The sequence below is a fragment of the Symphalangus syndactylus genome, chromosome 5, assembly GCF_028878055.3.
Source record: "Symphalangus syndactylus isolate Jambi chromosome 5, NHGRI_mSymSyn1-v2.1_pri, whole genome shotgun sequence".
NCBI lineage: Eukaryota > Metazoa > Chordata > Mammalia > Primates > Hylobatidae > Symphalangus > Symphalangus syndactylus.
Window position 1 is genome coordinate 91,745,483 of NC_072427.2, and position 25,684 is coordinate 91,771,166.

At 40.3% G+C, this 25,684-nt stretch overlaps 1 protein-coding gene across 4 annotated transcripts in view; it reads left to right on the forward strand.

Moving 5' to 3' along the window:
• The window catches only part of ERG (ETS transcription factor ERG), a 271,808-nt gene that overhangs the window by 76,577 nt on the left and 169,547 nt on the right, over window positions 1-25,684 (forward strand). For 3 of the 4 annotated variants that reach the window (XM_063640599.1, XM_063640600.1, XM_055279702.2), the window contains exon 3: window positions 1,059-1,144. In XM_063640599.1, coding sequence (XP_063496669.1) covers window positions 1,106-1,144 — 39 coding nt within the window. In that variant the 5' untranslated portion in view covers window positions 1,059-1,105. Of the gene's footprint in view, window positions 1-20; window positions 130-1,058; window positions 1,145-25,684 lie in introns of those variants that run through there. The other variant, XM_055279703.2, reaches the window with a different exon arrangement.

Here is a 25,684-nt window from a genome sequence, read left to right on the forward strand (position 1 = left end):
GTCGGTGGTGGGAAGGTGAGGGGAAGAGATACCCCTCTCCTCTCACCCCTGCTCTCCAGATGGGGCCACATCAACCAACCCTGACAGGTGGCCAGGAGGCAAGGCACCCTGCTGAGCCCATCTGTAGAGGTCAGCCCTGGGGCCTGTGACAGCAAAGGGAGGTTGGAGACTGGCTCGGTGGAAGGGGAGGGGCACAGACAGTGGTCAGAACATGCTGCTTTATAATTCAAATAAAGGAATATATTGGATGAAGTATTTATTTCTGGAAAATTCCTGGATTATAGGCATCTTTAAATTTAATTTATTTAAGGCGTGTTTTAAAATGTCCCTTCGAAATATGGGTTGATACCTGCTAATTAAGTCAAACCAAATTTTTTTTGGGCTCTGGAGTCAGATAGGCTAATCTGATTTGAAGTTTGGTTCTGTCGCTTATTAACCAGGTGATCCTGGAGAAATCAGTAACCTTTATGAGTCTTGACGTCCGCAGCTGGACAATGGGAATGACAGCTCTCAGAGTCGTGGTCGGAATGAAATGAGAAAATGTGTGTGGAGCCCTTGGCACTCAAGGAACTGGCACCGAAGTACTCAATGAACGGCAGCTGTGCCGTTTACTGAGAACTTAATAACGAAGCTGAAAAGGATGTGCAGATCGCATGAGTTTTGGTGGGATTTCAAAGTCCTGTTTTCTCAGTATGATAGAGAAGTATGCCCTGTTTTAGTCTCACGTCTTCCTTTAATGGATCCCTCATTAGATGCTGCCCATGTGGAAGGATGTGTGGATACTGCATGTGATGTGGGTTAGCTTGAGCTAGATTCTTCTGGCCTGTCGGACTAGGGTTCTCTTGGGCTCATCGTAAGTGATTCTCCCAATGGAAGGGAAGTGACTTATCTAGTCACCTCATGGACCACACATACCTAGAGGATGCCTTTAGGCAAACATGTTTAATGCAAAGCTATGATTCTTTTGCCACTGGTGAATTGTGTCCGGTCCTGCTAGAATATAAAACACAGAAATGCAGTTGTTTATTATTATGTATGTTGTTCCTTTTGTCTTCTAGCTGTCAGGTTCTGAACAGCTGGTAGATGGGCTGGCTTACTGAAGGACATGATTCAGACTGTCCCGGACCCAGCAGCTCATATCAAGGTAAGTCCCATCTTGGCCGGGAAGCCAGCTCTGCCTTCCTCTGTGCCCAGATTTTCATGGATAGCAGCCCATATATCAGTTAATTAGGGGTCAGCCAACACAGCCCAGGAGCTAAGAAAATGGTTTTTACTTTTTTAAATGGTTGAAAAATCAAAAGAAGCATATTTCATAACACATGTAAATTGCATGAAATTTACATTTCAGTGTTCATAAAGAAAGCTTTATTGGAACACAGCCCCATGCATTCATTTCTATATCATCTGGGGCTGCCTTCACTCCATAATGGCACAGTTGAGTAGGTCCGACAAAGACCATATGGCCTGCCAGCTGAAAATATTTACTGTCTGGACCTTTCCAGAAAAAAATTTGCTGAGTTAATATATGAAATCACATCCAAATTCTTCTAACTCCTGTTTTAATTCCATCTCCTTTATACTTGCCTGGGGTTAGCGAGGAGGAGACAAGAGGGTGAATGATTGGATTTCCGATGTTGGAACGTTGTTTTATCTGGGCTTGCCGACACTCAGCGCCCCATCACCTCACACCTGCCCTGGCTGCTTTCTGACCTGCACTTCCTGAGGCTCTGGAGGTGAGAGGGTGAGGAAGTGAGACTTGTGCCAAGGGAGGTCCCTGAGAGGACTCTGGCCATTTATTTTGACACTACTCATACATGTGGGTAATAGCTACAGGGAGGAAATGAGATGGTAGTTTTCATAGACTTGACAAAAATAAAGACTGCAGAAAAAATTGGGGATTAAGCTACCTTATCCAAACAGGCTGTCTACACCTGTGCTGGTTAGTTCAACTATATCTGTGCTGGTCAGAGTAATTGACTGCACGGCCGGTTCTTCACTTTCCCCATACTAATTCATTTTCCCTAAGTGGTGTGGTTCATTTTACTAATGTATATTCCTTGCCTAAAACATTAATTGAAAATGGGAAGGGCTTATAATTGAAAGGAAAGTTTGTGATATTGAAAAATGTACCTTTTTGAGTAAAATATAAAAAGCCTTTCAAAATCCCACACATACAATTACACATGGACGTACACACATTTGAAAACAATACATTTGGTGAGGCATTCTGGACCATGTGCAGCTCACATGCATACACATTTACTTTCTTTGAAAATGGAATTGGAAGTAATAAGAGTTTCAATGCATTCCTTGAGCTTTGTGGGCGCTCCTGCACTTTCAGAGATTGCGGTAACTCTAGGGTTGTAGAGGTTTCTAAATTTTGCCCAAGGCCATAGAGGAGCAGATGCTTATGGGGACACTATAATTTGATTTCTGTGTGATGTTTTGTTGGGCTATGATGGTTGTGTTTATCAAAAAATGTGCAAGTGGGAAATTTCTTGTGAATGTGATAAGGTTTCTTCAGAAGTGCTGGGAACATGTTTGATCAGTGTGTCTATGCTATACATGTGAAGTGGGAGAAAGACTTTTTTTAATTTTTAGTGTCTGCTGACCATGAAGCTGCATGATGCAAAGAAAAGCTCATAGGGAAGTTGAGACAATAAATATCTTCTGTAGTTCAGAATGTGAGGGACGGCAACTGAAATTCGTTTTATTAGCATTCCACCACCACCCCTCCAGGCAACCAGAAGGAAATGATGAAGTCAGCAAGAAAGTATTACAGATTTTAAAAAGCTAATTCATAAAGCTGAAACAATCCCATACAAACCTGAAAACAGCATCTTTGAAAATGTGTGTTGGTAGAAACGTTCTGTATTTGATTTCAGGAATGAACTATGTTTTTGGCTCTGATTTATCTTATTATCTGAAGGGGTGACCTTCCGCTCCACTACTGTGGGTATTTCTAGTCACGTGGGACCAGAGACTGAGAAAAGAAATAAGACACAGAGACAACAGTGGGCTCAGGGGACCGGTGCTCAGCATACCAAGGACCTGCACCGGCACCGGCCTCTGAGTTCCCGCAGTTTTTATTGATTATTATTTTCATTATTTTAGCAAAAAGGAGTGTAGTAGGAGAGCAGGGTGATAATAAGGAGAAGGTCAGCAAAAAACATGTGGGCAAAAGAATCTGTGTCATAATGAAGTTCAAGGGAAGGTACTATGCCTGGATGTGCACGTAGGCCAGATTTATGTTTCTCTCCACCCAAACATCTCAGCGGAGTAAAGAATCACCAAGCAGCGTTGCTGCAAATATGTCTCACCTCCCACCATAGGGCGGTTTTTCTCTCATCTCAGAATTGCACAAATGTACAATCGGGTTTTATACCGAGACATTCAGTTCCCAGGGGCAGGCAGGAGACAGTGGCCTTCCTCTCTCAGCTGCAAGAGGCTTTCCTCTTTTACGAATCCACCTCAGCACAGACCCTTTACGGGTGTCGGGCTGGGGGACGGTCAGGTCTTTCTCATCCCACGAGGCCATATTTCAGACCATCACATGGGGAGAAACCTTGGACAATACCCCGCTTTCCAGGGCAGAGGTCCCTGCGGCTTTCCGCAGTGCATTGTGCCCCTGGTTTATTGAGACTAGAGAATGGCGATGACTTTTACCAAGTATACTGCTCGTAAACATTTTGTTAACAAGGCACGTCCTGCACAGCCCTGGATCCCTTAAACCTTGATTTCATACAACACCTGTTTTTGTGAGCTCCAGGTTGGGTCAAAGTGGCTGGGGCAAAGTGGTTGGGGCAAAGCTACAAATTAACAACATCTCAGCAAAGCAATTGTTTAAAGTATAGGTCTTCTTCAAAATGGAGTCTCTTATGTCTTTCCTTTCTACGTAGACACAGTAATGGTCTGATCTCTCTTTCTTTTCCCTACAATTATCATCATATTGGTTGATGTCAATATATAATATCATCATCATATTGGTTGATGTCAATATATAAAATATAATTTTGAGAAATCATAACTGAGAGTTTTTAAAAAATAAATTTCAACTCACATGGCTTCTGTGTGTTTGGAGAGATGAACTGGCAATAAGAAGTGTGGTTACTAATAGCTGATGTTGGCTGCGAGGTAGAATTATGTTAAAGATGTTTATTTCCTTTACAAACCTATCAAAATTCCACCTATTGGAATTCAAATAATTATTTTTGTAATTTTTTTTTGCATATGAAGTTGGGGTTCTTGACAACAAAGTTGGGAGGATAATTTTCTTCCACTGATTCATTAAAATGCCTGATATGGGAGTTTTTGAAGTAAAATTTCATGTGCGAGAAGTTTCTTCTGGCTTTGGGCTGAGGAATGCTGCTATGATTTCTGGGAAGGAAGTTCTTTTTTTTTTTTTTTTTTTTTTTTTTTTATGGAGTCTCGCTTTGTCGCCCAGGCTGGAGTGCAGTGGCGTGATCTTGGCTCACTGCAACCTCCGCCTCCCAGATTCACGCCATTCTCCTGCCTCAGCTTCCTGAGTAGCTGGGACTACAGGCACCTGCCACCACGCCTGTCTAATTTTTTGCATTTTTTTTTTTTTTTTTTTTTTTTTTTTTTTTTTTTAGTAGAGACAGGGTTTCAGTGTGTTAGCCAGGATGGTCTTGATCTCCTGACCTTGTGATCCACCTGCCTTGGCCTCCCAAAGTGCTGAGATTACAGGCGTGAGCCACCGCGCCCGGCCAGAAGGAAGTTCTTTTTTTTTTTTATTATACTTTAGGGTTTTAGGGTACATGTGCACAATGTGCAGGTTTGTTACATATGTATCCATGTGCCATGTTGATTTCCTGCACCCATTAACTCGTCATTTAGCATTAGGTGTATCTCCTAATGCTGTCCCTCCCCCCTCCCCCCACCCAGAAGGAAGTTCTTATAAATGTCACATGAATGGTTCCTCTTGATGGTATTAACATATATAGTGGAAGATTTTGTTTTTGGTTCATTGCTACTAAAATGTTTTTGTTATCTGAGAAGGACTTGAGTTTTCCACAGAAGTGGCTTACCACTGCAGGTGTGATTCCCGTGAAGACTCTGTATGTCATCACAGTCCTGTCCGTAGGCCGTCCTGGAGGAGAGGAATGTTCCTTTCATCTTAGAGAAATTCACTCTGCACAATGTATGATGACTCTTTTCTGCCAGAACAAATGGCTTTTACCCTTTTATATGTTTAAGGAGCTGGAAACAATAAAAAAAAGGAGGGGTGGTTGAAAACTATGGAATATAAAATATTCTTGATTTAAATAGTGCAAGAATTGTGGCAATTCATTTACAAACAAAATGAGCAGGCTGTTTATTTTAGCTGCTTCTCTGTCGGTGATAATAGTGACTGTCATTAAGCATAATTTGATTTACCTTTCTTTGCAGGCTGTTCCAGGTACCTTTTTAAAAAAATTTTTATTTATTATTTATTTATTTTTATTTATTTATTTTAAGACACGGTCTCGCTCTGTTGCCCAGGCTGGAGTGCAGTGGTATGATTATGGCTCACTGCAGCCTCTGCCTCCCAGGCTCAAGCGGTCTTCCTGCTTCAACCTCCTGAGTAGCTGGGACTACAGGTGTGCACCGCTACACCTAGCTAATTTTTAATTTTTTTGTAGAGACAAGGTCTCACTATCTTGCCCAGGCTGATCTCAAACTCTGGGGCTCAAGCAATCCTCCCACCTCAGCCTCCCCAAATGCTGGGATTACAGGCATGACCAAGTACTTTTTTTATTACAGAAATTGTACTAACTACCATATCATGCAGATGTACTCTTAGCATGTTAGGTGTGTATGAAGATACAACTCTCTGAAGGGGTAGAGCTGTCACAACCAAAGATGCACCCGGATGATTATCCTCAGCAGACAAAAAAAATAGCAAATCCATTTTCTTAGGATCCTATAAATATTTCTGTCATTAATTCTATTTCTGATAAAGCATTTTTAAATTCACGTGATTGCATTTCCTAAAAAGAGTTCTGTCTCTGTAATATTTTCATTTACTAACATTTGCCGAAGAGGACTAACTAATTCCCTTTGTTGTTCACCAGCTACTCATATAGAATAATACACATTTTGGAGCTGATGGAATGAGGACTGGACTGAGAGGGGAACCATCTGTATGTTAGTTCTGCTCCGTGGTCGCCAGCTGTGAATCCCAAAGATGCTGGTCATGAAAATTCTCCGAGCTTTGCATTCTTATCCAGTTTCATGTCGTGGATAGGAACACATTCTGGCTCAATTCAAATCCTGCTCTGATGTTTACTAATTTGGTGATTTTGTACAAGTTCCTTAGTTTCTTTGTGCCTTGGTCTCGTTTAATATGAAACAGAAGCATCTGTTTTGCAGGGTTAGTGGGAGATTAAACGAGTTAGTACATTTAGACCCCACTGAGTACTAAACGATTGTGAGCTATCACCGTGATCTATAAAATGAGGTTGGCATACCCATCTTAAAGATAAAACATCATCCTGTCTCTAATACCTATGGAGCAACATGAGTATGTTTTACAAAACGCAGAGTGGAGGGAAAAATACAGAAAACAGAACGCTCTTTGTAGCACATGCTACTTACATACATAAAAAAGTTTTAAACTCCTCAAGCAACATCTTAGGGTTTTCCAGGGTACATACGTACCTAACACATATAGATCACATTGGAGTGGGTGCTTGCCTACGTGGCACATGCTGGCTAGTTGCTTTGAGAAGTGGTTGGGGATAAGGGAAAAATAATCATATGCAAATAAAACAAGTTAATAACAGTGATCTTTTTATGTGGCACAGTGGGTCCTCCATGCTGGTAGGAGCATGAGTTTGTGTAAGCACTTTTGTATTGGCTTGGTGTTACCTAGTAAAGCTGAAGATGTGCCTAGCCTGTGATCCAGCAGTCTCACCCTGGGTCTGTATTCTGTTGTACCTGAGCACCAGGAGGTATATTTGAGCAAAAAACAGAACAACCCAAATGTCCATCTACAGAAAAGTGGATAAATAAACCTATTGTACTCCACCAATGGAGTACTATACAGCAGTGAAAAATAAACTCCAAGTGTCTATCTGTAGCCATGTATCAATGTGGATGGTTCTCATATGTGAGTAGAAAAAAGTCACAGATTACATACAACATGATTCCACAAATAAAGATTAAAAAGAGGCAAAATTAAAAAGCATATTATTCGGAGAAATGTAATATGTGTTGAAAAGAAAAATAAGGAAGAAAGAAACACATAACCCAGCATTGGAATTACCTTGTCAGGGAGGGGAGAGTTTCGGGGAAAAGGCATAAGGGGCTTCTGAGGTCCTGAGGCTGACTGTTGTGGACTAGGGAATACATGCAAAGGTGTTTGCTTCTTATTCTTTAAATTGCACAAATAGATTATATATCCTGTTTTGTGTGTACTATTTGCAACAAAAATACTAAAAGAAGAGAGAGGAAAAATTAGATGACTGATAGTGAAGTCATTCTTGAGAGGAAGGTACTTTCTAATTGTAAAACTCGTTGTACTTTAGCAAATCATCACATTAGAGATCACTTGGTCTGATGCTGTTCTAGCTGCAAGGAAAGGTGGGAGCTACTGCTGCTCAAGTGACTTCCTTGAAGCTCAGGCTGTGCCTGCACAAAAGCTGGGCACGGGCCATTTCCAAGTTGAGTGTGTCCTCCTGCCTTGGCTTTGTGAGTTTTTCCACCACACCCTTTTGCGATGAGGAATGATTTGGAGACTGTTTCTGACTTGGGTTCGTTTATTCATTCAACAAACATTTAGCAAACCATCCATGTACTCACACCGGGGGTGGGGGAGGAGAGAGAGAAGGGATCAAAAAGACACACCATCTGCCACTCAGGGCATGGGTCACCTGTTCTCAAACACTTCGGGCACTGTGAAGCTGCTAGAGAGAGACAGGGGAGCTGCTGCTGGGGTCTGGGCAGGATCTCAGGGGGGCTGCCTGTAGTCTGCACCTTCACCTGCTCCACTGGCTCACCCATCACCCCTGTGTCCCGCTGACAGCATCTGTGTTCAGCAGCCGCTGCTTCTGCCTGTAAACCTCCTGGCAGAGGATCTTCCTGGGATCACACCTTGCTGTCTCTTCCAGGTGAAGCAGACAGGTGACCTTTGAGGGTGCTTGATGAGGCTGGGGATTCATAGGTCCACTCACCTGTAGCAGGCGAGTACAGATGCCTGAATTTGGACCCTCCATTGACACGTCCTCTGTCCTCCAGCTCATGAAGGGTGTCCAGGCTCAATTCAGCTGAGCTAATCACTAGATACTGCTCCCTAAGATTTTGTGTGAGGATCAGGCACCAACAATGGATCACAGGGGAAACAAAGTCACTGTTCAGGTTTCTAGTTGCTGTTCACATGTAGGGAAGGACTAAAAAACCAGCTCACCCAGGATTTGTTTGTAATTAGGATTTTCACCCCTTGGCTTCCTTTTCCCTTTAGCTTTTATACTTTTGCTCATTTTTATGAGTGTGCTGGGGCCAGATGATCTCAGTTTGAAGCTTGGCTCCACCTGTTACTAGCTGCCTCAGTTTCCTCAGCTGTAAAATGGGAATGAAATAGTGCATCTACCCCATAGAATCATGAGGAATAAATTAGCTAATGAATTTAGAGCATTCAGAGCAGTGCCTGGCACACAGTGAGACTTATTATCACATCACATTACATATTGTCAATATAATAATATGCACACCACGTTAATTATATAACATTATTTTTAAACAATATAGCATATTGTTAATCTATGATGTTGTATACTAGCATACTGTTACATATAGCAGTGGAAGGGGAGATACTGTTACATACAGCAGTGGAAGGAGAAAAGTAAGAAGGGAAAATCTTATGGAAAAAATTAAATTGACCCAGGGTCAGTACTTCCCAAGAAGTGAACTGAAGCACTTCTTTCCCACATTGTTCCACGGCTGCCGCTCTGGAAGTAACCCTAAATATTTCTGACCATAAAAGATGCTAAACTTAAACTCTGTGTCTGTTTTATAGACGGAAGAGTCTAAAACAGTTTCAGAAGTAGCAGTGTTCGTGCGAGGTCACTGTGAAGCCTGAGTGCCCAGCAGATGAGTGGAGCTCTTTTCAATAACACGAAGCAGATGCAGAAAGCGCCCGAATCTGCCTTGCGAGGAAGGGATTAGGTGATGTCTCGGGGCTGGTGGTGATTTATCCCATCGCTATGGCAAAGGGTGGATTTCACCACGGAGCCCCCACCTGGCTGACAAAAGACTCATTGAGTTGTAAGCATTTCTCACAGTTTGCAAATCTGACTTATAGTAACTGTGCTTCACAGGAAGGTGAAAGTTTATCCTTTTGAAAATATACTCAAAAGAGACAGAGTTTTCCACCCCCACCCCCAAAGTCTGTCTACTATGAAGCTGATGTAAGTCTTTGATATGCTGCCTATTTTTTCTCAATAAATCAGCTTTGATCAGTTTCCAGCCTGGTTAGCACATCCCGATGAGCCCTGTGACTTTGTGGCCGTGTATAGCTGCTTTTTCGTTTTTTGTACTTTCATTTTTCTGCAGGATGATGGCACGACTAAAATTTCTACAATGAGTACTTTTATAGTCAGAAAAATAATATTGCTTTAAAATATCAAGATATTTAATATGGCACAATAATAGAGACCCTGCCTACAGATTTCCTTATGTGTGTGGTCTCGAGCTGGACTGTACCTTCTGTTTCTCCTTCTCGCTGAGTTCCTGCATCCCTCAGGGTCACCATGCTGGGCACCCTCGAGGGCCAGATTCCGATGCTGAGCTCAGTTCCTGTGGCCTTTGGAGCGGTGTTCAGCATGTGTGCAGCAGGGTTTCGTGAAGCAGTGAAGTGTTCCCCAGACATGCTGCACAATCCCCCCCAGTCTGGCGATTCCTCGTTAAGATTCAGTGAGGCTGACATTCAGTAGGGGGCACCAACTTAATCAGGAAGTGTAAGAGGGGTTTGGAGGAGATTCACAATCACTTCCCAGGAGAATGGGTAGAAGTTGTGCATGGTTAGCCTAGACCCCCTCTGGGGCAGTTTCCCTGAGGAGTTGGTTAAAATGCAGATTCCTGGTATCTAATCTGAAGTTTCTTCTCCAGTAAGTGTGGGTTGGAGCCCAGGGTGCTGCAGTTCAAGCACCTGAAGTGTTTCTGCGTGTCTTGCTCAGATAATTGATAGTTATCAACAATTAACCTAGCCTGAGATAATCGATAAATATTTATAAATATTTTTGTTTCTTTGTTTCTTCATTGAAGGCTGCTGTCTTTTGCGTGGCTGCTGTGAATATGCTAGTCACACGTCTAAGGGTTTAGAGAGCATTATTTGGCCTTGGGTTTCAAAACATCAGCAAGTCTCTTTGGCTCCACTATTTGGTGTCATAGAGCCCAGAAGAGAAGTGACACTTGTTGCTTCTTCCACCTTGTAGGAAATTAACTTAGGAATCGGAGTCAATAATTTTTCTTAGGGTTAGCCCCCAGTAGTTGAGTATTTTAGAGACATCAGCAAGGTTGACATCACTGTCTCCGACTTAGCCCTGTCTGCGCAAGTGGGGGTTGAGGATCATTATCCTCATTGCAGGACTCAGTGTGGGGCCACTGTTGTCAGGGAAGCAGGAATTGGAGGGTACAGTGGTTCAGGACACTAAATTAGCATTTTCCCATGGGGACACCCAACTCTCTCTTACAAATGAATAGGAAGAAGTCCTACTTATGGGTTTTTGCTGGCTTAATCTTCACCTTCTTTTCCTTCTGTGTCTTCTTTACCTTCTGATCGCAAAATCCCATGGTGTATTGGTATGAAAGAGTGATCATTGATACCAGATCACCCAACTCGGCCCACCTATACTTCTCCAGGAAGTATCTGAGAACACTATTTTATTACATTCTATTGTGGTTTTTAATCTTTGCTGGTTTGATCAGTGACAATGGAGTTTTATAGATGTTAGCATTTGGAAACTTGTGAGTTTGATCATTTCTTCATACTCTTCATACACTTATCAACAAGTTACATGATCTCATTTGTGATATCTTTGGATCCAATTTCAATCTAATCATTCAGAATTGCTGGGCTGAAGCGTGAACTGAACAGATGATATCCCCGCCTGCATGAAGCTTCCATTCCCGTGGCTGGGATAGAATGTGCTCAAGGGAATAGTTACAAATCAGGTGGTGCTGGTTGGTATTCTCCAGAACAAAGCAGGAGAAGCAAGAGACTGAGGAAGGGAGAGGTGGAATTTTACACGAAAGGTTAGGGAAGGTCGTAGGGAGGAGGTGACATTCAAGCTGAGACCTGAAGGAAGTGGGAGCATGAGCCGTATGATCACATGGGGAAGAGTATTGCAGAGAGAGGGAACAGCGTGTGCAAAGGCCCTTTGGCAGGAGCTTTCCTGGCACCTTCAAGTAACGGCAAGGAGACTGCGGGCTGGTGTGGAGTGAGGTTAAAGCTGCAGGATGTGAGTTGGAGGCATACTGGTGAGGCTGTGTTGTAGACTTCTGTTAAGCAAGGATAAGGGCATTTCAGTTTTATTTTGCACATTGCGGGAGGAGAACCATTGGAAGGTTGATAGCAGATGTGATCTGATTGAATTTTTTCTAAAGCTTTCTTGAAGTATAATTTACATTGGTTGAAGTTTTAAAAGAACCGTGTTGGCTGTCATGTGGGGAACAGACTAGAGGGGGACCAAGAGTTGAAACAGGGAAGGCCAATTAGGAGGCCATTGCCAGGCACCAGGCAGTGAAAGGGGAGGTAGTGAGAAATGATCAGATTGGGGATCTGCTTTGAAGGTAGAAAAGACAGCATTTGCTGATGGATTAGATATGCAGTGTAGGAGAATCAAGGATGACTTCAAAGATTTTGTTTGTAACTGGGTGTATGATGGTGCCACCTACTCTAAAAGGGGCGTCTGCAAGAGGCGACAGTTGCAATGAGCAGGAAATCAAAAGTCGGGTTTGGGTCGGGCGCGGTGGTGCACGTTTGTAATCCCAGCACTTTGGGAGGCCGAGGCAGGCGGATCACGAGGTCAGGAGATCAAGACCACGGTGAAACCCCATCTCTACTAAAAATACAAAAAAAAATTAGCCAGGCGTGGTGGTGGGCGCCTGTAGTCCCAGCTACTTGGGAGGCTGAGGCAGGAGAATGGCGTGAACCTGGGAGGCGGAGCTTGCAGTGAGCCGAGATTGCGCCACTGCACTCCAGCCTGGGTGACAGAGTGAGACTCCGTCTCAAAAAAAAAAAAAAAAGTGGGGTTTGGCTGTGTTGAGTTGGAGATGCCTGTTGGATATCCAAATTGTGATGTTGAGAGGTTGATAGGAGTCTAGGGGTCATGTGAGAGATATATTTGTGATTCCTAAGCCTAAGGCTATCTGAGGCTGGGTGACTAGGTGAGATCACCTAGGGACCAAGATGCAGAAGAGCCGTAGGGTTGAGCTTTGGGCCCCTCCAATGCATACAGATTGGAAAGAGGAGGGGGAACTACAGAGGAGCTGAGAAGAGATGCCAGTGGAGGTAGGAGAAGGGCTAAGAAACCGCTGTCTGGGTGAGACGAGGACTGAGGATTAGCCACAGGCTTTGGCCACCTGGACATCATTGTGACCTTCATATGAACGATTTGCATGGAGTGGACAAAAGCCACCTTGCAGTGAATTTGAACAAAAAAAAAAGAGAGAGAGAGAGAGAAGAAGTGCAGACAGCTTATATGCAAACAACTCTTTTGACATGATTTAGAAGGTGTAGTGAGTTTCTCAGCAATTTGTATACATTATATTTTAATGATAGTTCCCCTCAACTATGTCATATTTGTTGTGCAGATTGTTTTTGATGATTATTCTACCTATTAATTTTTATGGTGTTCTTTTTCAACACCCCATGAGATAAACATTTTTCTTTGATCACATCGATTGATAATTCTTTTTATTTTTCCCTTAGCTTTTAACTTAGAAAATTTTATCTATTTTATTCTTCTTTTTACTTCTGTGTATTTACCAGTGTTCTGTGTAGCTTGTTTAATAGATATAAAAGAAAATGCATCTTATCATAAAAACCACCGACAGAGTCGTTCAGCATTCACAGGATATAAGGCTTGTAGCATCCAATTCAGGTTTCTTCATCAGGATTTCTGGGTTCTGTGCAAAATGAACACAGCATCACTTTGCAGCAGTTTTTCTTTTTTTCCTCTTAGTCCCCTCTGCAGGGTTGATAATAAAAATCGTTGATAATTATCGTGGACACAGTAATTGGAACGGGGCATAAACCAATCAGAAAAGATTACAATTGGGAGCAACAGGTGTCCCTGTCACGTTGTACACCACTCTCTCCTGATACCTTACTCGCGAGTGAATTGGATTTCTGGCTCCATGCCTTTCTGGCCTTCTGACTTCTGCCTCTCTGTCCTCTGATCCTTGCTATTTGTCTCCTTGCCATTTTGGGGAAAAAGGAGGCATTTACTATATAAGGATTATCTGTGTGCCTGTTTTATATGTTTGCTAGATTGTAAATTATTTGAAGTGATCACATAATCATTTTTGTATCCTGCATTCTACATTATGTATGTAGCACATGCTTCACATATATGAGTTGACTGAATTGAATAAGCAATGGCAACAATGAAACAAGAGTGATCCAGGGACTTTGTTGTATTCTGGGGCAGAATTGAACATGTCGGTATTCACTTACTCTTTATTTTCTCTCCTTTCTAGGTATGATTGTAACCATACAACTAATTTATAGCAGAGAGGACATGCTCTCCAGGACCATGTGTCTTCACTTTTATAGATACCTACAGACTTTATTTTTTAGAACAGTTTTAGGTTCACAACAGACTTGAGCATATACCACAAGTGCTCTCATATAACTCCTGCCCCTACACATACATCGCTTCCCCCACTATCAACATTTTCCCACATGGGTGGCTGATGTGTAACAAGCGCTGAACCTACATTAACACATCATTATCACCCAAAATCCAGAGTTCTCATTAGGGTTATACTCTAATATAAACACCATATACTCTTGGTGTTATATGTTCTTTGGGTTTGGACAAACATGTGATGACACGGATCCACCATTATCATATCATACAGATTAATTTCACTGCCCCTCAAATTCACTGAGCTCTGTCTGTTCATCCCTCCCCACCTCCTAGGCCCTGACAACCACTGATCTTTTTACCTCTCCATAGTTTTGCCATTTCCAGAATGTCATATGGTTGGGATCATACACTATGTAGCCTTTTCAGATTTTCTTATCCGGTGTGGTAATGTGCATTTAAGCTTCCTCCTTGTCTTTTCATGGCTCAATAGCTCATCTTAACTTTTTAAACCATAAAACTCTTTTAAAATTAGGTGAATGCTATATATTTTCTCCCAGGAATAAGAACAAACACGCACACTTTTATATGCTCATGGATCTATTGCAGTCAATTCAGTACCTCCCCTCAACCCACCTCCCACACTCTCGGTGCTGCAGGAGCTGGGATACCAGGTCAGCCAGTCCTTGCAACCCATTGAGGCAGTTGATGAAATTGAAAGTGAATTTTTCTTTGAACCTATCTTGCTAGAAACTGTGGGGCTCAGTAGAAGGATAGAAGTTCTTTGAACAAAGACAGTTTAAGAGGTGCATTATCGATTTAAATGTAGTTCAGATCACAGATACTCATTCTGTACTTTTGCATGCAGGAGGACGGCTTCTCAAACTTTGATACATCCATAAGTCACCTGGGGACCTTGCTAAAAGCAGATCCCAATTCAGTAGGTCTAGGGCAGGCCTTGAGATTGTGTGCCACAAACTAGCCCCCAGGTGCTGCTGGTTCTGCTGGCCTGAGGACCAGCCTCTTTAAAGCCAGGCTGGAAAGCCCTGTTTTCCAAACTACAGGTCATGACCCATTTGTCTAAGTGAGTCAAGGCCAGTATTAACAAAAAGAAATGGGATGGAGTAAAGTGGAAACTATCAGGGCACATCACATATAGAAAGAAAAAGTATTATTTCTGAAAATTTTGTTTTAGTTATATATGTGTGTGTATGTATGTATGTGTATATATATAATATATATCTACACACTGAGTTTTATAATAATCTACATTAGTTTGTACTCTGGATACATTCTGTGTAGCAAGAAACAAGGGTAGAAGCACTACACTGGTTTATTCTAAATAATAGTGAGTTTGCAGGCATAAAATTGCACATGTGTCTCCATGGATTTTGCTGCTCAGATTCTGGTATCCAGATGTTGGGATTTTAACCAAGGCAGGACTGTAAATAGCAGCGAAAGATTTTTTTTATTTTGTTTTAAAGATTAAATTCCAAAATTCTGGTTGTGTTTTGCTTAATTGAGAGTACATGTTACTTCTGAGAATGTCCTTTAAAAAGTAAACAAATTTAACTGAAGCATGGCTATTAGTTAGTGATTCTTTGTAGATTTTCTGGAAAGTCCTGTTTGTATTAAACATTAACTCTGCTGTATGTTGTTAATACACTGCTATGATCAATATTGAAAAATGAACAATACCAATTCATATGGACCTTCAAATTAGTCTCATAAAATTTTATGATAATGGTATTATTCAGCCAACTGACTCTGAGACTGACAAAATATCTAACTTTAACCAGGTGATTCTTGCATCCTTTGTTTTAAAACCTCAAGTTTAAAATATCTTTATATTTACATTTAATTGTCATTAATCAGAAATAGATGCCTAAAGTAACAGTCAAAAACAAGTCAGTTTTTTATGACTTGTGTTGTTTGAAAAAGCTCCCAGTTCAAATATTTACTTTCTGTTATTGTTTGAAAAAAAAAAAAAAAAAGGATTGTGTAGAATTTACCCATTTCATTGCGTGTTACAAAAGTGACCTAGAGCCTGCAGGTGTGACAAGGAGTGATGGGTCATTTCCTTACCTGTCCAACTTCACCTTCAGGGCACAATGTCCTGCAAGAATTATATATAAAATAGACAATGTTGGCAATGAGCAAAGACATCAAGGAAGAAAACAGACCAAGAGGGAGAAGATATTTTTACCTATGAATCATTTAAACAGTATGCTGCTGTTCCTGTTCCTCAGTCTTTTGTGATAATGGAAAATTAACACATATCCAATAAAAGGATTTAAAAAGACCTGTTACTTGATTCCTCAAACCCGAAATTAAAAACAAACAAACAACATAACCCTTAGGTTATGTAAAACATACCATGTGAAGAAATGTGGCTCTGAATAAGAAAAAAAAGACATTAAAAAAACCTCACATTTTATAGTACTAAAAAGTATGTGTTAGAAAACCTTTTGATTGATATTAATGCATGACATAAATCAACTGAAGGACTTATTCTTGCATCAATTAAAAGCATTTAGACTTACCTGAAAATCTGAAAGTAGCATGTTACATACAACCCTAATTATTGTGTGCCCTCATGTAAACAGCAACATTTGATGATCATTTCACTCCATGAGGACTACAATTTGGGAAGCTTTCTCATTTCCTTTGAAATGGCTAAGTAGCATCATGGGTAATTGGAATTATATTAAATTTTATTTTCCAGAAAATGAGTCTTCATGTAGGGGCTTGGAAAGTCACTTTTTGCTGGTGTTGGTTTCAGGAGTATTGTATTAGTTGGGTTCCCTGGGAAGCAGATGTTGAGACGGAATTAGGAATGTTAGTGTTTTATTGGAGGGGGAAGGGGGCTATGCCTGTGAAGGATAAAATGAGGATGAAGCAAGATTGGGCAGGGAGAGCCTCATACCAGGTACAGATTTGATAGTTTGACCAACCCAACGGGGAGCTCTGGAGCAGAGCTTGCCTTTAGAGGGGCCCTGGGTTGGGCAGAAATGACCAGGCTCTAATACCCTGCTGTGTCAGTGATTGGCTCAGGGCTGTCTGGGATGAGGCAGGGCCTGAGGTGTGAACAGCTGGAGGCTGTTCAGATGCATGCTAGATTCTTTCTTGAAGGGAGTTCCTAGTGGGACACCTCTGGGGCTGCCATAGCATCTGTAGAAGCAGGAAAAGGATGTAGCTGGTTCCTTCTGAATTGTCCAGGAGGGTTATCATTTGCTTGACATTGTCACCCTCCTTGTCTTTTTTTGTTGTTGTTGCAAATTTACCTTTTGCAAGACTACTTTCTGCTCAGAATTAAATGCCCTTTGTTCACAAAATCTATATAATTTTCATGACCTAAAATGGCTTCTGTCCTGAGTGCTTAGATGAGGTCATTTGCTGTTGGACAATCCCACCACTGTCAAGTGCCACCATGATGGGAAATTGTAATGTTAAAGAAAAGATGAGGCTGGGTGTGGTGGCTGACGCCTGTAATCCCAGCACTTTGGGAGGCCAAGGTGGGTGGATCACCTGAGGTCAAGAGTTCAAGGCCAGCCTGACCAACATGGTGAAACCCCATCTCTACTAAAAATACAAAAAAATTAGCTGGGCATGGTGGCACATGCCTGTAATCCCAGCTACTTGGGAGACTGAGGCAGGAAATCACTTGAACCTGGGAGGTGGAGGTTGTAGTGAGCCAAGACCGTGCCATTGCACTCCAGCCTGGGCAACAAGAGCGAAACTCTGTCTCAAAAAAAAAAAATGATTATTAAAAAATTCCTTTTAGATTAATTTTATTGTTTGGATGTTTCTTGGGCTTAGACCTTTAGATAAACAATTTTGACTCTATTTGTTATATTACCTGCCTCTACTGTTATTTAAGGTTGACGTTAAATTTGTTTCAGTGATTTTGGTAAAGTCTGCCATCAGTTAGTTAGACCTGAAATCTAAATGACTAAATCGTGCTGGCCATTATATCAACCTTTGTCCTCTAAAAATTTGGGTCCCAGAGTTGGTCTTTAATCCTGCCTGGGGCTCCGTCTCAAAAAAAAAAAGGGGAAATGGGATCCATGGAGAAGGATCTATTATTTTTTTTACCAAGTCCATTGCTGGCAAGTAGAAAGATCCCCCTCAGAGTGGGTCACCAGCAGGCAGGTGTGTTCCAGGCTCTGCAGTTCTCCCACTCCAACCTCCTGCTTCTAACTGATTTAAGGATTTTTGGACCAGAAAAAAAAAGTACTTTGGGAGGATCCTCCTATGGATTTCCTTGTTCTGCTCCTGATGTCTCTGTGCCAGCCCATCAGCTAGGATTCATGGAGCAAGGTCTGTGGCTTCAATGCTGGGTGCTCTTTTGCCTTCACTGTGGGACACTCACAGACATCCTCCAGCCTGAGGCACCGGTTCTGCCCTGTGCATGCAAAAGAGACTGCGTCTGCATATTGCCGTCCTTTCCTCTCTCCTTTCTTGCTATTGTTCTCTTTATATTCAAATTATGTAGTTGGTACTTTTAATGTTATTTTACATTTCCTTGCACCTTGATGAAAGACATTGTGTATTTCTCACCTTTTTCTGTGCTGATTTTTTATCTGCTCCCAAATATTGCCTTTATGACTCCATTTCTCTTAAACGTGGCTTTTAAGTGTTTTTGGTTCATTCGTAGAAATCATTTACTTCTTCCCTCATTTTGCACTGTAACTGTCACCTCCGTGTGTTAAGTAAATCGGGGAAGTTTCTTTATTTCTTGCATTTGGCTCATTTAAATCTGCTTTCCTTATTGATATGTGATAGGAAAGAAAGTAATTTCCAAGGAAGACTATCCCAGTATTGTAGGAATGTTCTGGCAACATTAAGCCCCACTCCATCTTACATTTCCATACTTTTGCCATTCACTATTCAAGGATTTGGAGACTGATGGAAAACTATTTCTTGTTTGAGGCACACACACTGATGTTTGACTTTGGATGAGAAATTTTTGAATGTCCTTGGAAAAATAGAATGCTGACAAGGACCTTGAGAGAAGGGACTGTGATTCACCCTGTCTTAAAGAATGAAACGTAAAACTATTACCAATATAATTTGTACCAGTAATAGTACTCATCTTCTTATTACCTTAATCTCCTATTCAGTTTAAAGTTTCTTGCTTCCCCTGGTGCTGACCTGTTTCAGGCCGGGAAACCTCAGTTTGGACGGAGGGTGTGGTTGGTCCCCTTTCTCCATGGTACATGTCCAGTTCTCCTGCTGTCATCTCCTTGCCTCCTCTGTGCCCTTGAAATCAATGATGAGTTGAGTGAGGATCACCAGACCAGGTTTGGGGCCACCCTCAGCAGGTTCTGCCTTAATAGTCTGGTACCTCTTTTTTAGAATGAGGTCTCTGTCAAAACTGTGGGACTCCCCCAAAACTTAGCGCCCTGATTTAGATCAAAGAAAAAAAGAAAAAGATGATAAAATTAAATATAAAATGCCAGTTGCCATAGGATATATAAAATGATAAAATAGTTCCAAATCATAAGTAATTTTTAAAAAGTTTTGTTCATTAGTTGAAGTGCAGGGAGAACACTTCGTACATCTTCCTAATCTCAGCTAATTCTGCACATTTAGGAGCAAGAAGAACAGTTAATATGCAGGTGATGCTGGGGTGCCCATCTTCATAGAACAGATGCCCCCAAAGTCATACCCAGAACATTCTAAGAGTCTTCTGAGAAATCCATGGAAATCGTCCACAGAACACATGGTTTTCCCCATGTGGCTAGGATTTTATCTGTACCTTTAAGAGGTTTTACATCTAAGTTGTCATTCTTATTCTCATTGGTTAACCTTCTCAGAGTATAATGCCAAGACTTCTAAATTGTTAAAAACTTAACCTTTTAAAAAAACATACACATATATTAGTTTTTTTCAAGCTAATATATGTTTGGTCATTGATCCTCAGAGATTCCTACAAACCCCAGTTTGGCCCCAGAAGTCGGGGGGATGTCTTCTAATAGTAGGTGACACAAAGACTTATGACTTGCAGCCTAGAGAAACACTGTCTGAGTGAAGCCCAGGGGCCAACTGTGCGGCTTCTCAGCTGCTTTATGTCCTGGATCTTTCCATTTTATTCTAAAATAGTATATTGCAATATTGAAATTCAATATGGAAATATTTCCTTGTGGCTTTAAATAAACTTTTCAGGAATGCATATTAGCAACTAAAAATAGAGGAAGTCTCAAATTTCTCCACTTTTCCAAAGCTATTCTGGAGATTTAACACTTTTCTTAGCAGTCTGAAGGATAGAACCCATGATATCCGTGGCGCAAGGTCACAGAAACACTTGGAACTTTCTCTTCCTGAGTACACATAGCTCTGGAGTAGCTGAATACATGTGCTTTGTGAGTGTTCAGTGGAGAGTCCCACAAAACACAGTGGAGGTGGCAGAACCTGGAAGATCGGGTAACTCTATGTGACGGCTACTCTAGTGGAAGCCTGAGTTCTCTATTGGGTAACCTTGGATGACTGGGTTAGGCTCTGCTGAGGGTGCTGGGCAGATGTGAGGGGCTACCCCAGTGTTAATCAGGGTAGGCTAATAGCTCTAACCCTCAAATTTCAGTGGTCTAAATAAAGTTTATTTTTCACTCCTGTAACAGTCCAGTACCGGGGTTTGGGTGTGGTGGGTCTCCTCGGTGGCTCTCTGGTGAGAGGAATAAGAGAACCCAGCTTTCTTCCCATCCAGCCTCTGCCTAGCCTTCCCCCCTCTCTGTGTCCTCAGAAGCCTTTCTTTTCAGCCAGTGGGTGGAAGAAGAATGGAAGATTGCATGCAGACATGTTTCCTAGGCCAGGCTTCCATCTACCTTTCACTAACCAGAAATGAGTCACATGACCACACCTAGCTGCAAAGGAGGCTGGTAAATATAGTCTGTCTGGGTGCCAAGGAGGAAAAGGGATATTGGAAAGGCTTGGCCAGCCTCTTTTGTATCCACAGAAAGCTGCAGAAATGTGGTTGGCTCATATGCCCTATCTCCTCCTATCTCCAGAGATGTGACTTCTTCTCTCTTTGGGTGACTACAAAATAATAATCTTCATTTTTTCTCTCATGACAAATCTTGATGTTACTGTGAACAATCTAAAAAAGTAAAGAATTATAATTATATATAATCTCACCAACCCAGACACAATTAACATTTTAATAGTTATATTTCCAGTCTATTTTTCCATGAACAATATTACATATAATTATTTTTGCCAAAAGAGGTCATAGTAACTGCTATTTTTTCGATTTTTTGAAACTGCTCTTTTATCATCCCAAAATATTGCATTTCTGCAATATGGCATTTTTCTTTTTCCATGTCCCTAGAAACTGTTTAGTGACCTATACAGCTTCATCCTGTGTATATTCCATACATTTTAAGCTAAATATTTATTGATTAATTTTTTGTTGGCTTCAGATTTTTGGCTGTTATATACAGTGCTATGTTGAATATCCTGTAACTATCTTTGATTAAATCTATGATAACTTCCTTAGGTTCTAATCATATAAGTAGAATTTCTAGAACAAAGAATATGCAACTGTCCAAAATTTTTACATATATTTCCAGTTTCCTTTCTGAAGACTTTTACCAGTTTAAGCACATACCAGTATATGACATTACTTGTTTCCCCAATATCTGCCAATGTTCCTTATTATATTTTTATAATTTGACAGTACAAATAGCAAGACCTTGATAGGTCACATTTATTTGCATTTGTTTGATTATTAACTTTATTAAAAGTGTACTGATGATTTATATATTTTCACGTCCTTAGTCCATTTTTCCATGTGGACTTGAATTTTTCTTCTTTATTTCCTCAAATGTGTTGCCAGTGTCAGACATAGTGCATATTACAATATAGATACTCAATAAAAACTTGTTAACTGAACAAAGAAAATTATGTTAAGGATGTAAAAACTCCGTCAAATGTGTTTCATATATTTTCTCCAGAAATTGTTGAAATTTTTCTATTAAATAATAATATTGAAAATAGAGAATTTTTGACAATGAATATATTATTTTTTTACTAAGAAAAAAACCGAAACTATTTTTTATAGTCTTTCAATATATAGTTTCTTGATTTTTTTTTTTTTTTTTTGAGACAGAGTCTCACTCTGTCAGCCAGGCTGGAGTGCAGTGGCATGATCTCAGCTCATTGCAGCCTCTGTCTCCCAGGCTCAAGCAATTCTCCTGCCTCAGCCTCCCGAGTAGCTGGGATTACAGGCGTGTGCCACCATGCCTGGATAATTTTTGTACTTTTAGTAGAGACGAGGTTTCACCACGTTGGCCAGGCTGCTCGAACTCCTGACCTCAGGTAATCCGCCCACCTCAGCATCCCAAAGTGCTGGGATTACAGGTGTGAACCACCACCCCGGCCAAATTTTTAACATGTCATTTAATTTGTTAACATTTTTTTTTGTGAATTCTTCAGTTCATCCTGACAGAGGCTGTTCTCATCCTAAATTATATAACTATTCATCTGTATTTTCTTTCTGTGTTTTGTGGTTTAATTTTTAATTAAATCTCTAATCTATTTGGATTTTTTAGATGTATAATGTGAGATAGGGATTTAGTGTTTTTTTTTCTTTCTAACTTTTAGGTTCAGGGGGTACACGTGTACGTTTGTTACATGGGTAAATTGCATGTCATGAAAATTTGGTGTGCAGATTATTTCATAAACCATGTAATAAGCATAGTGCCCGACTGGTAGTTTTTCAATCTTCACCCTTTTTCTACCCTCCACCCTCAAGCAGCCCCTGCTGTCTATCATTCCATTCTTTGTGTCCATGTGTGCTCAGTGTTTAGCTCCCACTTATAAGTGAAAACGTGGTATTTGGTTTTCCGTTCCTGTGTTAATTCCCTTAGGATAATGGCCTCCAGCTCCATTCATGTTACTGCAAAGGACATGATTTCATTCTATTTTATGGCTGTGTAGTATTCTATAATGTTTGTGTACTACATTTTTTCTTTATCCAGCCCACCACTGATGGACTTCTAGATTGGTTCTATGTCTTTGCTATTGTGAATAATGCTGTGATGAACATACGCGTGCTGGTGTCTTTATGGTAGAACAATTTATATTCCTTTATATACCCAGTGATGGGATTATTGGGTTGAATGGTAGTCCTATTTTAAGTTCTTTGGGAAATCTCCAAACTGCTTTCCACAGTGTCTGAACTAATTTACATTCACACACGCAGCATATAAGTGTTCCTTTTTCTCTGCAGCCTCACCAACATGTTATTTTTTGACTTTTAAAATTGCTGTTCTGACTGGTGTGTCATAATATCTCATTGTGGTTTTGGTTTGCTTTTCTCTAGTGATGAGTGATGTTGAGCATTTTTTCATATGCTTGTTGGCCACATATGTCTTCTTTTGAGAAGTGTCTTTTCATGGTTTTTTTGCCCATTTTTTTTAAAGAAGTTGTTTGTTTTTTGCTTGTTAATTTGCTTAAGTTTTTTTTTTTTATAGATTCTGCATGTTAGACCTTTGTTGGATGCATAACTTGCAAATATTTTCTCCTATTCTGTACATTGTCTGTATACTCTATTGATAGTTTCTTTTGCTGTGCAGAAGCTCTTTAGTTTAATTAGGTCCCATTTGTCAATTTTTGTTTTTGTTGCCATTGCTTTTGGAGTCTGTCATGAAATCTTTGCCAGGGCCTATGTCTAGAATGGTATTTTCTAGGTTTTCTTCTAGGTTTTTATAGTTGTATGTTTTACATTTAAGTCTTTAATCCATCTTGAGTTGATTTTTGTGTATGGTAAAATGAAAGAGTCTAGTTTCAATCTTCTGCATATGGCTAGCTAGTTATCCAAGCACTATTTATTGAATAGGGAATCCTTTCCACATTGCTTGTTTTGTCTACTTTGTTGAAGATTAGATGACTATAGATGTGTGACATTACTTCTGGATTCTCTAATCTAGTTCATTGGTTTATGTGTCTGTTTTTGTACTAGTTCTATGCTGTTTTGGTTACTGTGGCCTTATGGTATAGTTTGAAGCTAGGTAGTGTGATACTTCAGCTTTTTGTTTTCTTAGAATTGCTTTGGCTATTTAGGCTCTTCTGTGGTTCCATATGAATTTCCAAATAGTTTTTTCTAATTCTGTGAAAATATAATTAGTAGTATGATAGAAATAGCATTGAATCTATAAATTGCTTTGGGAAGTATGGCCATTTTAACAATATTGATTCTTCCTGTCCGTGGGCATGGAATGTTTTTCCATTTCTTTGTGTCATCTCTGATTTCTTTCATCTTTGTTTTGTAATACTTGTCATAGAGATTTTCACTCCCCAGTTGGCTGTATCCTTAAGTATTGTATTTTTTTGTTGCTATTTTGAATGGAATTGCATTCTTGATATGGCTCTCTGCTTGGACATTGTTGATGTTTAGAAATGCTACTGATTTTTGTACATTGATTTTGTATCCTAGAACGTTGGTGAAATTATTTTTCAGATCCAGGAGTTTTTAGACAGATACGATGAGGTTTTCCGGGTATAAATCACATCCTCTGTGAAGAGAGATAGTTTGACTTCCTCTCTTCCCATTTGGATGTATTTTATTTCTTTTTTTTTTTCTCTTGCTTGATTGCTCTGGCTAGGACTTCCAGTACTATATTGACTAAGAGTGGTGAGAGTGGGCATCCTTAGCTTGTTTCAATTCTCACAGGGAATGCTTCCAGCTTTTCCTGTTCAGTACAATGTTGGCTGTGGGTTTGTCATAGATGGCTCTTAGTATTTTGAGGTATGTTCTTTCAATGCCTAGTTTGTTACTGTTTTAAACATGAAAGGATGTTGAATTTTACTGGAAGTCTTTTCTGCAGCTATTGAGATGATCAAGTGGTTTTTGTGTTTAGTTCTGTTTATGGGATGAATCACATTTATTGATTTGCATATGTTGAACCAACCTTGCATCCCAGGAATAATGTGTAGTTAATCATGGTGGATTAGCTTTTTGATGTGGTACTGGATTTGGTTTACTCATATTTTGTTGAGGATTCCCAAATCCCTGTTCATCATGAATATTGGCCTGAAGTTTCTTTTTTTATTGTGTCTCTCCCAGGTTTCTGTATCAAAATGATACTGGCTTCATAAAATGAAGTTGGGGAGGAGTCTTTCCTCCTAAATCTTTTGTAATAGTTTCGGTAGGATTGGTAGTAGCTCTTTGTTATACATCTGGTAGAATTTGGTTGTGAATTTCTCTGGTCTAGGGCTTTTTCTGGTTGGTAGTCTTTTTATTACTGATTTAATTTTGTAATTCATTATTGGTCTGTTCAGGGTTTCAATTTCAGACTTCAAACCAACAATGATCAAAAAAGACAAAGAAGGGCATTATATAATGATAAAGGGTCCAATTCAACAAGAAGACTTAACTGTTCTAGATATGTATGCACCCAATGCTGGAGCACTCAGATTCATAAATCAAGTTTTAGAGACCTAGTAAGAGACTTAGATAACCAGACAATAATAGTGGGAGATTTCAACATCTCACTGACAGTATTAGATAGATCATCGAGGCAGAAAACTAACTTAACATATTTGAGACCTAAACTTGACACTTGACCAAATGGACCTAACAGACATCTCCAGAACACTGCACCCAACAATGACACAATATGCATTCTTTTCATCTGCACATGGCACATACTTCAAAATTGGCTATGCACTTGGCTGTAAAACAATCTGCAACAAATTAAAAAAAAACTGAAATCATACTAGCCATACTTTCAGACCACAGCACGGTAAAAATAAAATCAATGCTAAGAATATCTCTCAAAATCATGGAAATTGAACAACCTGCTCCTGAATGACTTTTGGGTAAACAATGAAATTAAGACAGAAATCAATAAATTATTTGAAACAAATGAAAA